This window comes from Scatophagus argus, chromosome 14 (assembly GCF_020382885.2).
Source record: "Scatophagus argus isolate fScaArg1 chromosome 14, fScaArg1.pri, whole genome shotgun sequence".
Lineage (NCBI taxonomy): Eukaryota > Metazoa > Chordata > Actinopteri > Scatophagidae > Scatophagus > Scatophagus argus.
The window spans coordinates 20,098,991-20,116,500 of record NC_058506.1 but is presented as its reverse complement, the minus strand read 5'-3'; the positions used below and the strand labels follow the sequence as shown (position 1 = coordinate 20,116,500).

General features: G+C 41.3%; 2 protein-coding genes across 4 annotated transcripts in view; one reads left to right on the top strand and one right to left on the bottom strand.

Annotated features, from left to right (window-relative positions):
• The first annotated feature begins 968 nt into the window (after positions 1–968).
• lig3 (ligase III, DNA, ATP-dependent) lies at positions 969–16,041 on the top strand. 3 transcript variants are annotated; one of them, XM_046411765.1, is made up of 21 exons: positions 969–1,124; positions 2,151–2,725; positions 3,249–3,377; positions 4,198–4,410; positions 4,511–4,662; positions 4,802–4,968; positions 6,511–6,588; positions 6,705–6,873; positions 8,522–8,677; positions 9,855–9,986; positions 10,090–10,169; positions 10,617–10,704; positions 10,801–10,878; positions 10,997–11,120; positions 11,964–12,106; positions 12,198–12,272; positions 12,729–12,875; positions 13,398–13,548; positions 14,074–14,153; positions 14,247–14,330; positions 15,154–16,041. In XM_046411765.1, the coding sequence occupies exons 2-21, from the start codon at positions 2,179–2,181 to the stop codon at positions 15,385–15,387; spliced, it is 3,027 nt and encodes a 1,008-aa protein (XP_046267721.1). In that variant the 5' UTR covers positions 969–1,124; positions 2,151–2,178; the 3' UTR covers positions 15,388–16,041. The 3 variants fall into 3 exon arrangements, with proteins under 3 accessions (XP_046267721.1, XP_046267719.1, XP_046267720.1); XM_046411763.1 differs by having other exon boundaries at positions 14,247–14,423; XM_046411764.1 differs by lacking the exon at positions 969–1,124 and adding an exon at positions 1,149–1,313 and having other exon boundaries at positions 14,247–14,423.
• rad51d (RAD51 paralog D) overlaps positions 14,018–17,510 on the bottom strand; it is a 17,799-nt gene continuing 14,306 nt past the window's right edge. Inside the window, exons 10-11 of the mRNA XM_046411766.1 lie at positions 17,066–17,200; positions 14,018–15,380 (exon numbers count right to left, since the gene is read on the bottom strand). Of these exons, the coding sequence (XP_046267722.1) occupies positions 17,105–17,200 (96 nt within the window). The 3' untranslated portion in view covers positions 14,018–15,380; positions 17,066–17,104. The remainder of the gene's footprint in view (positions 15,381–17,065; positions 17,201–17,510) is intronic.

Below are 17,510 nucleotides of genomic sequence, written 5' to 3'. Positions count from 1 at the left end.
CGGAAATGTGTAATGTAACGGAGTTCGTGAGTCAGGTGTGCATTGTTTTGTCCCCTTCTTTACTTTTAAGTGCTTTGTGCTGCTTTCATATGTCCAGTTCCATCTGCCAAATAATTTTGTTCAGTTATTGACTTTTGTCTTTTCATCTGACCTGCCGTCAATAACAATGAGTATTTGGCAAAAATTGTTATAGCTGAGTTCGTTTTAACTGGTTTTACTGCTCTCAAATTATTATCATAATAGATAGTAATAGATTATAATAGACTGGTTTTTGGTACAAAATTTTCATGCAAAATTAGGCCAACATGTTAAATATGAATTCTAGCCTGCTATTTATTTATTTAATAAATAATCGAATAAAGACATGGCGTTTTAAGTAACAGTAGATTTTTTTCTGCTGACATCTATCTGAAGGTTAGTTTAATTAAATTCCCTTTAAGTTGATAAACTGTAGCTATATGACTGATTCAGCTTCTCAGCAGTGCATTAGATTGATAATTCGTAAACAAGAACGTCTTACGCGTCTCTAGCTCAAAAGTCATACAGCGTAAAATTTAAAAACTACCCAAAATAAGTTATCCCCCCTTGATGGCGATGTTAAGTGCTCCCGTTCAGCAGATGGCAGTAGCGATTGCTTATTGTTTAAAGGTCTAACGCTTCTCTATGGGCGCCATCGAGCGTTTTGAAACCGCTGGTGCCATGCTGTAGGCTGGAGGCTGTACCCCCTTTTAGCTTTAGCTTTGAGGCTTTTGCTAGTTCCGTGAAGTTAATCAGAATTAACGAGAATAACCGGAAATACGCCACATATCCTTCGAAATAAAGCAAAAAAAAAAATCATTTATAAAATGAATAAAGAACCTCACATTACCTGCGACATTTTGGCAGCAATATGGGCCTAGTGCATAAGGAGTTATAAGGAGTTACTGACTTAATTAAATATTCTTCAAATTTAAAAGATACAAATTTCGTCGTACGATATATTTTATTTTGTAAAACCAACCCGGAAATGAATGGTTGTATAATATCATTGAAGTATAATTGACACTGGTGAACTGTTGGCTAACAACAATAAGGAACATTAGCAATGCAAACTATGTTACCGTATTTTACCAAGCTTCTACGAGGTACGGTAGCTGAATGTCTACAGAGATATAAGCAACACGTCAGTCTTTTTTGGAAGTTGGTGTGCAGTTTGCCAGCTGGCGAGGTTAACAGTCTCAGTGTGTGTATTTGGTAAAGAATGAGTATGGCTAAAGCTAATCATCCGACCTCCAGTTAGCCTAACAATTGCCTTCGTGTCAGTATACTAACAGGTATCTTGTTCGCGTTACGTTATTGTTTGAATTTTAGTAGAACGCTATAGATGTACATTTAAATTACGTCTGTAACGTTTAGTTTGCTGTTAAAATGTGAAAGAGGCACTTGACCAATTTGTTTGATTTCTGATCTGTTAAACAGAAGTTTTTATTATTAGATTAGATCATTAGATCATTTTCGGTTGATTTAGTGTTGTAAGTAAAGGCAGTTTACTTAAGTTACACCATCTCTTTTGCTATACTGAAATGCAAACATTTAAAAACCAAAATAAAAAAGCTCATAAGACTTTTTGCAAAAGTATACCGCATTATGTCTGTACTTTCTAATAATGTTGTGTTGTAGTTATCATGTTCTTTCATTGTGTCATCATTTGTGTTTAAATGGGTAACCTGCTCCTTTTTAGTTATAGGAAGAACACATCGAGTCTGACATGTGGGTTGATAACACAACAATTAGTAAAGGGAAAAATTGTATTTAAAACACGATAAGTGAAAATGATCTCCTAGAGCCAGGGGGTCATGATGACTTGGCCTTTGGACAATCAGTAAACTTGGGGTGTAGTTGTTGGGGTGTACTTTGGTACTTTAATATGTGTATTGGGAAGCAGTGCTGCTGCTAAACCCCACACAGTTTTACAATGAAATGACTGCTGATTTGTAGCTCTCAGTTAATCACCATGAAGGCACCAGTTAGGAAAATAAGGCAGAAATGAGTCGGGTTTAAACCTTTACTGAAATCGGTGGTTCCAGTCGTGTTTGGTATGTCAAAATAAGTTTTATATAGAATGAAAACTGATTATGGCTTTAATCAATATGTCCCTTTGCTTCTTTTAGGTTTTAACTTTCCTACCATCACAGCTGGATGCAGAGGCAGCTTATTGTTTTAGCCCACAAGACTTTGTGTGTAGGCCTACAACCTACCACAACATCTGGCAGGTGGAAGCAACTCTTGAAAGTGTGTAGAGCCTTTTCTGCTGTTAATGTGTTAGATTTTTCCCAGCAAATCCATCATTTCTTCTCGGTATCCCATAAGGCTCCCACATCCCATTACATATCCCACAAACTCCTCCAAAGCGATTCTCTCCAGCTTTTCCTACATCAGCACTTCTCCAATCAGCCAGATATGGCAGAACAGAGATTCCTTGTGGAGTACGCCAAACGCGGTACTGCAGGATGTAAGAAATGCAAGGACAAAATCCAAAAGGGCATTGTACGCATCGGGAAGATTGTTCCAAACCCTTTCAGTGAGTCTGCAGGGGAGATGAAAGAGTGGTACCATGTGAAGTGCATATTTGAGAAGCTGGAAAGGGCAAGAGCCACCACGAAGAAGATCGAGGACATCACGGATCTGGAGGGTTGGGAGGAGCTACAGGATGAAGACAAGGAGCTCATTAATAAACACATCTCAGGTACAACAGGCACACACTGAACATGAAAGTGTTTATGCTTTTCAGAAGCCCTGTTTCTTAGTCATGTGTAGCACTTTACATCTGATAGAACTGCTGCTTCTGTCCCTGTTGTACATCCATAATCTTCCCTTTCAAACCCTCACACTGGGGGCACATAAATGGACCAGAAGCTGCAGTGAAGTGTCAAAACTAATTTATATGCCCACAGAACCCATTAAAGACCAGCAGTCAATTGATTCACTCTTCCAAAGGAATAATAATAATAAACGATAGGTAATGTGTTTCACATTATTGCACTTTGTGTCAGCTCATCATACAACCAGTACAGCAGACAAACGAATGCACTGAACATATTTTGTATTCCAACAACAGAACAAAATGACTACGTGCATGTGTGTATGTATTCTTTCTTTCCGGTTTAAGCCATTGTTTCACTCGTATTTTGAAAACTTTCATTCAGTAAGTACGTTATCCAATGTCCAGCGGTTCCTTGTTTGTTCTGACGCTCTTTGTTATCTTGTAGACCTGATGGCAAAAGTCAATGCAAGTCCAAAGAAGAAGGTGCAGGCGAAGCTGAACAATACCGGCCAGCTAATGGCTCCTCCTGCTGACCCATCTGCCAACGCTCCACGCAAGTTCTCAGGCTTCACTGGTAAGATATGACATCTCAGGTTACATGTTTTATTATCTGGCCTAAAGCCATTACACAAAGATGAAATATTACAACAGAAGTAACTGAATAAATGAATACAACAGTGGATGGTTTTCTCACTCTGGGGTGGCCAAAAGGAACACTATTATTTTCACACTGAAGAATGAACCCCTAACGTGCCAGTTTTTTCTCCAGATAGCATTAGCATCTATGGTCTTGATTTGCTCGATTCGTAGAGTGGCACCACCAGCTTTTTGTCAACATTCAAAACATTTCATCCTTGCAGGAAATACAGACTTTGTTGCTCTCTCTTTAAATATCATCTCATTGTTTACATAAAAGCTCAGTTACAGATGACTAACTAAGGTTCAGCAGAACAAGTGAACAAGCTTGACAAATATTCAGTTTGAACTGCAGGAATAAACACCTGAAAGCTGTACTGACTGTTTCACACAGTCCCAGTGATGATGTAAGGAATCAGTAACCAACTCATATTTGGAAAAGTAAGAAACATAAGTATAAATAATGAAAAACAGCTTTAAATTTGAATAGGCAGGGAAAATTCTGCTTCATATGCAGCCTGAGAGGCACAACTAGGACAAGGAGTCCCCTGCGTCGGGTGAATATGGATGTGTGTATTTTGGAAACAACACTTCCAAACTGTTGGTATTTTAGAAAATATTTAGCCATACTTCAAAAGCAGAAACTGAATTATCGCCTTTAAGGTGGTCAGTAAACTCTGGGACTAATCGATATCTCTTGAACTGTTAAACTCAACATCATGTGGCCTTGACTTGTTTCCACTGCGCCATCCTTTCAGCTGCAAAGGCCGGCAGCTCCAGCTCAGGACCGTCCTCCTCCCCTGCCAAAGTCAGCCAAGGCAGCACCCTGTCCAGCCAGCTGTGTGACCCCCAGCACAAGGACTGCCTCTTCAGAGAGTTTCGCAAGCTCTGTGCCATGGTGGCAGAAAACAGCAGCTACAATGTCAAGACACAGATTATAGAAAAGTTCCTGAAGAAGGGCTCAGGTGGAGGTCGGTGTGCCTGTCAGGTTTTTTGTTCGCTTTGTGTTTGACAGGCCAAGGATTCCTACTGCTGAGTGTTTGTCTGAAATCGTCTTTTCTTTCCTCCTAGATAAGTTCCATGGAGATCTGTACCTGACCGTGAAGCTGCTCCTGCCGGGAGTCATAAAAAGTGTCTACAACCTCAATGACAAGCAGATCGTAAAACTCTTCAGCCGCATATTCAGATGTGACCAGGAGGCCATGGTGCGGGATCTGGACCAGGTCTGTGATCCCCGTGTTCTGACACATGAACTCTTACCAAATGTACAAAGGTCTGTTACGTATGTGGAACTAATTGTGTGAATGAGACTTGTAAAGTACAGTCTGTGTCTGCTTTTATTTCTTTTCTGTATTTTCAAAGGGCGATGTGTCCGAGACGGTGAGGATGTTCTTCGAGGAGAGTAAATCATTCCCTGCGGCTGCCAAGAGCCTCCTGACCATCCAGGAGGTGGACGCCTCCCTGACTCGCCTCGCCCAGCTGACCAAAGAGGACGAGCAGCAGACCGAGTTGGAGGATATTGCCAAAAAGTAAGACGGTACACCATTATTTCCATATGAGCTGGGCAACGTAGTAAAACAGTACAGACAGTGTGATGCAGTAAAATCAGAAAGCATTACAGACATGACATTACAGACATGTGAAGCAGAATTCTTTGTCCAGCAAACAGCATGAACATACATTTTATTAAAATTTTGTTTCATATGTTTGCATTGCACATGTCCATGAACACTCCAGTACACACTGTGTACACTGACTCAGGAACAGAAGGGCAGATTGTGCCTGCATTTCACATGTGGTCAGATACCGAACGGGTGACACTAATCCAGGGTGTCCACCTTCAGCCTGTGCTGACCGTAGAGATCTCCTCTGTTGAACATGTGTGCGAAGCCTCATGTTTTACAGTCCGTAGCTTCTTATCAGCAGCATCCATATCTGAAGTCTTGTAGTCCACCACAAGCTGACACTGAGCTTCAGGTGATTGTCGTTGCACCATGTGACGAAGCGCTCTGTCTGTCTGTCCCTGCGGCTATTATTCTGGACAGACATGGATGCAAACTGCGACTCGACTGGTGCGCAGTTCAGTTATGACTGCAAGTAATTCTGGTTTAAAGAAGAGAAACTTCTTTCATGACCCATTTTTAAAAGGTTATGTGATCAGTCTGACGAAGGGCCTGTGGACAGCATACAGGACAGAGAAGTCACAACGTGTTGAGACGGATGAAGACGTTGCAGGTTTTGGTCTTTTCAGTCACAGTAACAGGAGACAGTAGTGTCAGCTTTATTCATTAGGTGTGAAGCATCCAATGATACTCGTCATACTAGCAAAACTAAGAACACACATGCCCGGTCTTGTTTATTATACCTTCCCAAATCTAGTTGTTGTTTTTTTTTGTTTTGTTTTGTTTTTTTTTTTAAACAAACATTTTACTACAAAAAACATGTAAGAGCCAGGGGGACAGATTTTGTGATTTCTCTTCACAGTATTTGTAAATCTTGCAGTTGTATGTTCCCACTTTTTTGCTTACACTGCTTTTTTTAATGTTGGGATTTGTTGTTATTTGCAGTTTTTCCCTCTTTTTAGGTTGTCTTCTGCCTCAGGCGTCGCTAACACCCACACAAGCGCGCGCACACACACACACACACACACACACACACACACACACACACTAGACATCTTCATTTGATATTCTGCCCTCTGCAGCAGCAGATGCCAGAGTGGGACTGTGTTTATTTGTCATGAATTTGAGCTTGCACAGGCTTTAGTGAAGAAAAGGTCTTCTTGTGTCACATAATATTGACAGGGCAAAGGAAGCCACATGAATTCAAGTTGTATTCCTGTCTGTCCTACACGGTTCTCTTCAAAATGGCTGAAAAACACTTTTTCCAGAATTATTTACTGTTTCTGAAATTTCAACTAAATAGAATTATTTTATATGATCTACTTGTGTTTTCAAACCTTTCCGGTCTTAACAGCTTACATTTTGGTTTCATAAGATGAAGATGCTACAGTACAGCATTTGGTTCCTCATTTTACCTCAGTTTTAATCTGCTTTCTCTTTTCGTGACAGATGCACCGGTAACGACCTGAAATGCGTCATTCGACTGATTAAACATGACTTGAAGATGAACGCTGGAGCAAAACACGTGTAAGTGTCTCTGTCTCCTGCTTTAATGTTCGCTGTGTTCTGTCAACACTTTGAAGAAAGGTTAGCGTTTCATACTAACGCTGAACTCCTCTCACGTTATTGCCTGTTTCATGCAGCTTGGATGCTGTGGATCCAAATGCTTACGATGCCTTCAAGGCCTCACGTAATCTGGGCGACGTGATTGATCGGGTGCTGAGGAATCACCAGGAGGCATCTAATGGTTCGGGACCCAGGAAGCTCCTCACTGTGGAGGCCTCACTCATGACCCCCGTTCAGCCCATGTTGGTGAGGGAATTTTGCATAAATAGGGAAACGGAGGTTTTCGTTGCCCGAAACTTCCTAGCTAATGAAAAACCACACAGCTGAAAATATTTTCTGTCATTTTTGGTCTACAAATGTAAATGCTTCTCCTCCAGATGTGATGCAGTCTGATCTTTCTGACCCCATGAAATATTTCAGACACACGTGCACGTACAGAAAGAGTCAAGTGAACAGATAATGGCCTCATTTAATGGCAGATTCATTTTACTTCCTGTATCCAGCAATAGGTGAATACGAAATAAATCAATTTTTGATTCAGAGCAAGGCAAGTGGGTTATCTGTGAAAATAAACGGACTAAATTAGAAATGGATTTTCAATAAAAGACAGTAATGGTAACTTTAATAACGTTTGTTTTCAAAAGAATAGAGGTTAGAAATAAGCTGTGACCTCCTGAAGTGTTGATTTAATTTAATAGGATGTCTTTGTCCTCAAACCAAAGGCACGTTTGAGCTCTCTTTATAAACGTTAGCTCAAAGACCTCAAGCAATTTTCATACTGTTGTATGCTAGAAAAAATGATTTAGATAAAACAACTTTCTATCATTCAGTTCAAACTGTCAGTTATTGCTTTGTAGTAAAATAAAATGGCCTTAAATTTAGTATAAACAAAGCAAGTGCACCTCCACATGTCCGTTCGGTTAGAGACAGACAGGCAGCAGCTGAATACAATACAGAGGCAGGATATCTAATTTAAACTGATAAGCTGTGTTGTCATTCTGAAACTGAGGCCTGCCCTCGTCTCAGTGTGTTCATATGACAGCATGTCGTCTTTTCTTCTCTGTAAGCTGTTGGGACGCAGCAGACTGTTGCTCGGCTTCGCGTTGCGGGTTCAGTGTTGGTTTTCAGCCTTGCCCCTTAAGGTGCAGAGGTTTCACCAAATTCGCTCAGTCTTCTGATGATATTAAACATAGTAGATTCCTTGAAATTCCTTGCAGTTGTGCATTGAGAAACTTTGTTCTAAAACCATTGGACTATTTATCACGTTAGCAGTTAACATGTTTTTTTTTTTGAGTATTGCAAAACTTTCCCTGCTGGGAGGTCAAAGTGTCCCGTTTCAGGGGTAATAAACTGGTAGGTATCAGATGGGTGCATAGTCTCACGCACTCGTCGATACCTGATCCAGGAGGTTGGGATGCAGCAGAGGCTTTTGTGATACTGGTATCGAAACAACCTGAGGGTCAAGAAACGCAAGCGTTCTCATTATCAGTATTTAAACCACCTGATAGGTCATGAACAAGGAAGTCGGTAGGAAGCTCTGTTGAATGTCTAAGACTCACGGTTTGGCTAACCTGAGGGTTTGTTTCCAAGCCGTCTGATCGCCTGACTGCTCATGTTTCAGTTCTGTTACAGTTAATGTTCCCATATCACAGCAGTTAACTCGTTGAGTGCACTGTTCTCACTACTGATGGCATTAATGGCCAAAAGTACAAAAATAAAATGCAAATTATACAAGCTCGAAGAGGGTGTGAAAGTTGACTTGCCTTTGACAGCAAAGTCTAAAAGATGGGCTCACTTCTGCCTCAGGAGAAACTTTAAATGAAAACTAATTATGTGTGAGAATTTGGCTCCTTGCTGACAGCCTGGCGTATCGTGTTCTCCTCTGTGATTTCAGGCAGAGGCGTGTAAATCCGTGGAGCACGCCATGAAGAAATGCCCCAACGGGATGTACTCTGAGATCAAGTATGATGGAGAACGCGTGCAGGTCCACAAGAACGGAGACACCTTCAGCTACTTCAGCCGCAGCCTCAAGCCCGTGCTGCCACACAAAGTGAGTCACGCACACATACAGTCCGAACCCAACACGCAGCCTGTGAAGCTGTACGCTGATTAGTGTGACAATGCACTTCACAATGGAATGTGCTCAGGTTTGCCCCTGCAGGATTAGTAACTGAAAAGGTATTTTCTCAGCGTGAAATTTAGACATTTCCCACAGGGATTTTCCAGCATTTGCTCTCTCAGCATGAGGCTGAGAGACATGCAAGGATAAATAGCTAAACATCATATTCATTAGCTCTCTCAGACCACTAGAGGTTGCTGCTGTGTACGCAGTATATACCTCACAGCAACCTTGAACTCCAGTAAGCTTCAGTAGAGAACGCCAGGCTCTGCGACACAAAGAAAGAGCCTTTTCATTACTTCTCTCCCAATTCTCCAGGCTTTTCAGTCAGTAATGAAAGTCTAAGTTTTTATACTTCAGCTTCACACGTTATTATTGATGACAATACCTGGAGGAACATCTCTTAATTACTCTGCCTCTGAGCAGCTACTTAAAAAAGCAGGATTACTATCAGAGATCTCACTGGTCTCTGTTGTAGTGTGACCCTCTTTTCACCCTGACTGGCTTTAGACATGATGTCTGCCCATGCTAGCCGGGAGCCAAAAGGCTGATAATGGACCCTCAGTCACTGTAATTAGGCAATTTATGTTAATGCTAGACTAACACTCTGTGAGGGTTTGAACAGAGTCTGATCACAGCAGTCCAATTTTCCTAACGTTTTATGTTCTGATGAAAGAAAACGCTACAGAACTCAAGAATTCATGCACAAATTATGACAGAATTACATGAAGGCATTCAACTGTGAGGTGGTGGTTCTAGTCTGAGTATTTATTTTGTTTACTTTGTTAAGTTGAAAAGTAAATCTACCTCGGTACTGTTCTTTAGATTGATCGCATGTTCCATTTCTGTTTTTTATTCACAAAAACAAACGAGTTGAGGGTCAAAAACTGAGGTCTGAACCAGACGTTGTATTGGGAGCATCGTTGCACCCCTACAGAATATGATGAAAGCAGATAGTGGTGACAAGCCCAGATGAAGTGGACCAAATGTTTGTCTAATCTAAGACATTTTTTAATCCCTATCAGGTTGACAGCAATGCACTTTATTATTTCTCTTCTTCTTTCTCATCGGTAGTTAAAGCCAATGTGTTCATGTTGATGTTTTTCAGGTGGCCCATTTCAAGGAGTACATCCCTCAGGCTTTTCCCGGAGGCCACAGTATGATATTGGATGCTGAAGTCCTCCTAATTGACACGCAGACGAGTAAACCCCTGCCCTTTGGGACCTTGGGTGTACACAAGGTAAGAACACAGCAGCAGATTTCTTTTTGTCACACAGATTGTTTTTTGTTTTTGTTTTTTTACCAGTCCATGTTGTCACGTTTCACACTTCCTGTCCCTTCAGAAAGCAGCCTTTCAAGATGCCAACGTGTGCCTTTTTGTTTTCGACTGTATCTACTTCAATGGCGTGAGCCTCATGGAGAGGTAATGTGTGTGTGTGTGGTTTTTTTTTTCCTTTGCATCCCATGATGACGCAAGCATGTTTTTCAAATATTCCATCCAAAGCTCAACAAACAGCTCTGTTTGTTTTAAGCTCTGTGTTAGTTATTGGGTTTGGGTTTTAACTTTAAGTAGAGATGTCACTTTCTCAGTCTTCCTCGTGGGTTTTGCCTGCTTTATTTCAGACCTTCTTTACTAGTAGCATTTTTGAAGGCTTAAGAAAAGAAATTGAGGGCAAACTGGAATATTTTATCTTGCATGTAAGTTAAAGCCCTTTCACGCAGTTTATTCATACTTTCGTGCTGCATCCAATTCCAGTGTACCAGACATTTGTAGCATCTTATTTTATCAGAGGTGTAGCTTACATTAGTGATTATGGACACTGTGAATAATACAAACATTACATTTTTCCTCTGCTGTCACATTCTTTAGGCCTCTGTGTGAACGCAGGAAGTTCCTGCATGACAACATGGTTGAAGTCCCCAACAGGATCCTGTTCTCAGAGATGAAGCACGTCACTGTGAGTAAAACCCCCAATTTGTGCAGAGTTGTATGAGTTCATCTTTGACAGCACATGATGCATGATTGTGTGTGTGATCGCGTGTGTGTGTGTCAGAGGGCTGGAGATCTGGCTGATATGATAACTCGTGTCATCCGAGAGGGACTTGAAGGTCTTGTGCTTAAAGACATAAAGGTGAGTTGCTTTTTGTTTTTTATTTTTTGAAATCTCCAAATGGAAACGAACTGATGGGAATGTGTGAGTGCGTATGCACAGTGGAAACAAGCGAGCTCTGTGTGTCTGTGCGCCTCAGGGCACCTATGAACCAGGGAAACGCCACTGGCTGAAGGTGAAGAAGGACTATCTGAACGAAGGGGCGATGGCAGACACAGCTGACCTGGTGGTGCTGGGGGCCTTCTATGGAAAAGGCTCCAACGGTCTGTAAAGCTCCAGCCGAACACCACAGTACATTCATTTCTTGTTGATGCTCTCATTTGTTCTGACAGTTTTAGTGCTCTGTAGTTATGCTTAGAGACTTCCTGTAAATCGAGTAGTGTGACTCTGAGGACACCCAAATTAGTTAACTTAGACATTTTTACAATTACTTTCTTTTTTATTGACGCTATAAACATTGAGGGAATTTGCAAGAAGCTTTCAAGTTTCAGCAATGCTGACTCTTAATATATGTCACTGGAATAAAAGAAACAGACTCTTTAGTACACAATGCGAGTTGGGACAAGAAGACGCGTGTCCTTGTAGGTCATTTGGTTAAAATCTAATCTGTGTGACCTTAAATATCTAAACATTTTGCATGAACTGTACTCGCACAGGGATGGTGAAATGAACAATAATACAACACTGTTAAATTATCAATCCAAAAGCTAAGAATCGAGATTAGTAGCATGTCATATGAAAAATATTCTTGCAGTGCAAAGAGAGAGGATGTCTTTTGTTAAAGCGAAGGCTGGGTAATGAGCGTGGAACACAGTGGAAGCAGAACAAATGCAAAAACAACGGTACAAATCTAAAAAGCATGGCTAATGAAGACAGCTCATGCAGTGCGAAGACAAGCTAATGAAAAATCAACAAATCAGATGAAACCCTTCTCATCACTGACTGTGGGACAAAAGTGGGAAGCAGAAAACAACTGGGTCTTCACAATCGGGTTTGAAGAGGCTAGTTTATACAGTGTAGATGTTGATCAGTGGCTCTGCTGTCTCCACAGGCAGCAGTTTCCTAAATTTCCTTCCTAATGCCAAGTGTGTTCTTGTACCCACCAGGGGGCATCATGTCCAGTTTTCTAATGGGCTGTTATGATCCAGACTCCAAGAAATGGTGCACGGTCACCAAGTGCTCAGGAGGCTACGATGACGCCACCCTGGCCAGGCTCCAGAAGGAGCTGGATGTGATCAAAATCAGCAAGGTCAGGGAGGATCCACTTAGAGGCCTGCGTGGAATATTGAGCCAATGTAATAAAATCAAAAATTAACGTTTTTCCGTGTGTTTTTGTGCAGGATCCAAGTAAGATCCCAGGCTGGCTGAAAATCGTTAAGAACTATTATCCAGATTTCATTATCCGCAGTCCTGAGGTGAGAGTTCTCTATTCAGCACATTAGTATTTCCCATTGGGTCTGTTCATGTGCTGCCCAGGTGCATATCTGCAGTCTGCAGACCTTTTAAATGGAGGGATGAGTTAAAAGAATGTCTTGCATATGTCTTCTGCAGGAATTTCTTTAAATAAATTACTCTCAAACGTATTAAGGTAATGACCCACGCTGCAGAGCTCGGAGGTGCTATTTACTGAAAATAGTCTCAGTTAAACTTCAGAGATTGAAAACATTTGATTGAAATGAACCTTTCTGGCTTGGCGAGTCCAAAAATGGCACCTGGTAATGAAATCCACAAACCTGTTTTCTTAAACAGTAGTGTTCATGGCTTTTTAACCCCATTTTAACAGAATTGCTTTTCATTTTATGGAGATGCGGTCCAATATTTGCCTCGTCTTTTATGTCTCACCCGCTGCTGTTGTGTTTGGTCTGCTGCAGGAGGCACCTGTGTGGGAGATCACAGGCGCAGAGTTTTCCAAATCAGAAATGCACACCGCAGATGGCATCTCTATCCGCTTTCCCCGCATGACGCGCATCCGTGATGACAAGGACTGGAAGACGGCCACCAACCTGCACCAGCTTAAAGTAGGATATCACCATTTTGAAGTACACCACATAAGATGAGCAGTGGTATTAACAATATTTAGTTTTTGCACCCTTTTGATGAGATGCAGCTCATTTGAAGGATCTGGCTTGTAGAAAACCTTTTCTGAAATGCAGTTAACTGAAGGAACAGTGTGGAATAATTAACCAGTGGCACCTAACGCTGTAAATAATTTAAGTGTATGTCCTGGGAATGTTTTTAATTACCTAAATGCATTTTTTATGAGATTATACGATGAAATGTAGGCGACAAAGGGAAGGCAATGTGGTGTAAGTGATGGGAGGAGGGTAATAATTAAGCCTGTTGTTGAACGAAGGCCCCACGTGGGACTGCCTGAGTGTGATTTAAATAACAAGGACCAGATTTGCAGTCAGTCGTCCCACAAACATTGACAAACACTGCCTGAGCTAAATTATCTCGATGTAACACGGGTCTTCAGTCTCTCATGACATGAGACATTTCGTCCCTCAGCTAAAGTGCTGTCATTTTGTCACTGTGCTTAGGAGCTGTACCGCATATCGAAGGAGAACTTCGACTTTAAAGTGACAGCCAGGCCGTCGACATCCAACGATGACAAGGGCTCATCAGGTGGGGACAGTGGGGGAAACTCGCCGTCGTCTTCGTCCCGTGGAAACGCTCCGCCAAAGAAGACCAGTAAGTACAAAAACCACCAACGTAAAGGGGAGGATGACAGTTTCACTCTTTTCTTACCTTTTTAATCGCACAAGCTGATGATCATGCAAGAGTTTGTTTCCATATTATTTAAAGCTACTACATGTTTATAATATTTACCTGTACAGTGTCAGAAGAGCAAGAAATGTCCATTGCAGTTTCTAAGATGACATTTCTCATCGTTTTATTTGTTCAAACCTCAAAGACATTCACTGAAGTATCGCAAAGAAAAGCAGCAAATCTTCATCATCTGAGAGGCTGAAAGCAGCAAACATTTGGAACTTTTGCTTGAAAAATAACAAATTAATGAGTCATCAACACTGTTGAGGATTAATTTACCAAATGTGTCCACTGGACTGTTTTTGCAGTCCATGTTTCATCACCCACAAACCACCAGTGTAACCTTAAAGTAGACAGCTGATGTGTTGGAGAAATCAACAGGCAGAACGAGTGCTGCAAATGCTACTTTATTTGACACATCATCAAAAACATGCGTTCACTTCACAGACGTCGGAACCCCACCCAAACCAAAGGCGGGGAAATCCCAGCCTCGCACTCCTGGATCAGAAGCCCCCAGTGCCAAGAAGGTATCGCACTGCACAGCACAGCACAGCACAGCACATTCACCTGACAGCAGACGGACGGTCTGAGTAACGACTGAACCTTCTGTTTCCTCCCAGGTGAAGAAGAGTGAAAGCGTCCACAGCAATGGACAAACCAAAGCAAAGCCAACCGTTCAACCAATGGAGCCGAAGAACGACAAGGTGGGTCAGCAACGGCTTCTCTCTTCATTTAGGCGTGAGCAAACAGAAACCGTAGCACAAAGACGAGAGGATTTTCGGCTCCCACGTGTTCGGGTGGGTTAATGTTGCTTTATAGAAGTGATTTGAGGAGAAAAGTAAAAATATTCAAAAGTTCTTACAGTTATTTAAAACCTCTTTCTACCAGCTTATTGTTGTAGCTCTGGCCATCACTCCTATCAGCTAATGTTGAAGGAACTTCTGAGATACGGTGACAAAGTTTTAGAGAACAAACAAGTCCAAGTCGAGAGGAGTCTGATGATCAGACAGTTTGTTCATTTCACAATTTCACAATCTCAGCAGTTACTTTGTCCAATATAATCAGACCCAAACCAGCACTGGTAGAACTAATGGTCAGACTTGTGAAAATAAAACCAACGTTTTTGTGGAAAAACACTGTAGTATTGAAATAATGAGCCAACTGACTGATAAGTTCATAAATGCGAATAACTGATTGGTTAATCAGGTTAAATGCATCCTCATTAAAATGAAAAGTTACTTGATTTTCCTAACATTACAATTGAGAATATTGAGTAATAATGAGTATTTTTAAATCCAAACATGTCAGAATAAATTATCAGTTAGGGAAAAAAAAAAACATCTAAATGTTAATCAGTTAATAAAATAATTCGTTGCAGCCCTTGAAAGCCACATTCTACAGCCAGTTGTATAAACAAGCATGATTTCCTGCAGGAGTTTTCTAACAGGCGAAGGCCATGCAGCCTGAGCAGAACTTTACATCACTGGAGGGTCTTTGCTCCGCTCACCGTTTGAATCTTTCCCGCAGACGCTGCTGGACATCTTCAGTGGTGTGAAGCTTTTCCTGCCAGACTCCGTGCAGGACTTTGACAAACTGAGGCGGTACTTTGTGGCGTACGACGGAGACCTCGTGCCGGACTACGATGCCGCCTTAGCCACACACACGCTGGCTGAACCTGAAGAGGACAGCCAGGCCCAGAGAGTCTCACCCAGCTGGATCTGGGAATGTATCCGCAAGAGGCGCGTCGTACCTCCCTGTTAACAATAATAATAATAATAAAAAAACAAAACAACAACAAAGGAACACATTTATACTCTGCGTCAAGTTAATGCAGTGAATAAAAACTACTACACACCTGTGCAACTTCACTCTAAATCCATGTTAAACAACATGTTGATCTTTATGAGAGTTTACATCCATGTGTTCAATTCCACACCGACTGTTCTCAGATGTGCTATTTGTTTCCTACACTTGCACACCAGCCGATGACACATACAGCACATGTTGAATTTTTAGCTTGTGCCAGTTTCAGGACTCTGGAAGGTTGTGAAGGGGGGGTTAGATGTAGCCAGGTTACTGATGACTTTTTTTATCTGTCTGAGGAAATGTTACTGTAGAGTTTTTGTAAGAGAATTTCAATAAGAAATGTCATTAAAGCAGCTCCACATGAGAACTCTAAGCCATGAAATGCATTTTATAAAGTGATCGTGGAACATAAAATACAGTGAAGACTTAAAATGAACAGCAGAATTAAGACGTGGGTTTTCTTTTTTTTTTTTTTTTTTGTTTTATCAGCATCATGTATTATTTTTACTGCCTGAGTGAAACATTTTGCGGGGCATTAAACCCCTGCTCATGAACTGACAACTAAACATGTCTGCAGCCATTAGGAATAAACAGCACTGATTAAGACAATGAAAATGTCTCGGTAACATCATTCTGCTACTGTTCTGCTTTCTACAAATTGTGCTTGGAGTGTTGCACCAATTTGCACTGCAGCTGCTCACAGAAAATGTGGATAAATTCCTGATAGGATGGAAAGAGATTTCTCATGGCATAACCTCTGTCACACACCAGCATAGGAATGAGTGTTTTTAAGGCTAAGGAAGTAAGGAAACTGTTGCTGTACACAATTTAAGATCTTTAATAATCTTTTGTGGATTTTGTTCATTCAATAATTTGACTAATGTCTGATCTTACAGAGAAAAGATTACAAGTGTTAGTAGTGAACAAAAAAACACTTAAGTGTTTCTAACTCAGAATATGTTCCTCAGTCTAAAGTGAGATCTTGCTCACAGCTAGTGAATTAGAATCAAGCCGACTCTCATCTGTCTGAAGGGCGAGCCTACGTTTCACTAAGACTCTTTGTGCAATCCGATGAGATGCTTGAAAGGCTTTTACTACAGCCTCCTGCTCCTGAATGGCTTTCAAGGATAGCTCAGATTTGCCTTTTTATCCCCGGGATACTTCAGGCTATGAGGTGGTTTAATTAAATGTATGAATATATTGAAGCTCAGAGGAGGCAAAATCCGCATGAGCCCGCCGTGCTTCCCCTGAGAGATACAAAGGAGGAAGGACTTCTCTGTTCCTCCTTCTTCTCAACAGGTAAAAACAAATCAATAACCCAAACCCTGACTTTGACATGACAGTCAAAATATCCTAGAATCTGCTCTCACACCCAAAGAACAGCCAATGAAATGTTAATGCTGCAGCAGAGGCCTGAAAGAGCATCCCAAAGGACTATGCTGCCAGTGCCACAGTCTAAATGGGTCGATTTTGCAGCTATTTTACATTATTCTAATGACCGGTGAAGAAATAAAGTTTAGCAATCATATCATTTGCACGGTCATATGTAGCATCAAAGGCGGCAAAAGAGGGAAATCTGAGACTTGAAAGACACACGTTTTCTTTCGGCTTTGGTCCAGAAACGTTCACGTACCTTTGATGAGTCGTTTAGGAGGCTCACAGTTTGCTCTCATCAGGGATCCGTCTCATCCAGTTTTCTCTTTCCCGACGATCCTCCTCCTGAGCGACTCCACCACTGCAAGTCAAACTCCTCTTTGATGTGACAGGGCTAAGAAGCAGAGCACATGACAGTGTTGATTTACTGGTTAAGAAACAAAAACAACTCGGCCGCACTATAAAACATTCATTCTGGCTGTGCTTACTGTCAGTGTGTCATGTCAAAGCGCTTCCTGGTTTCATCTGATGGACATTTTTAGAACTCCAAAAAAGAAAATGTATAATTGATGCCTTTGTGGACTGACAAACAAAGACTATGGAGCAGTTTTCAGAAACAACTGGCGTTTTATCTTGTTGTCAATAATACACACTTAAAGTCTGGTTTTAAAAACTTTAGCGAGACAAGCTGGTACCTTGATTAC

Excerpts from the sequence above, each read along its gene's own strand:
- lig3 (XM_046411763.1), top strand. The coding sequence starts at position 2,179 with ATGCAGAGGCAGCTTATTGTTTTAGCCCACAAGACTTTGTGTGTAGGC. Across the intron at positions 6,589-6,704 it reads AACGCTGGAGCAAAACACGT|CTTGGATGCTGTGGATCCAA; the intron begins GTAAGTGTCTCT and ends TGTTTCATGCAG. Across the intron at positions 10,170-10,616 it reads GGCGTGAGCCTCATGGAGAG|GCCTCTGTGTGAACGCAGGA; the intron begins GTAATGTGTGTG and ends CACATTCTTTAG.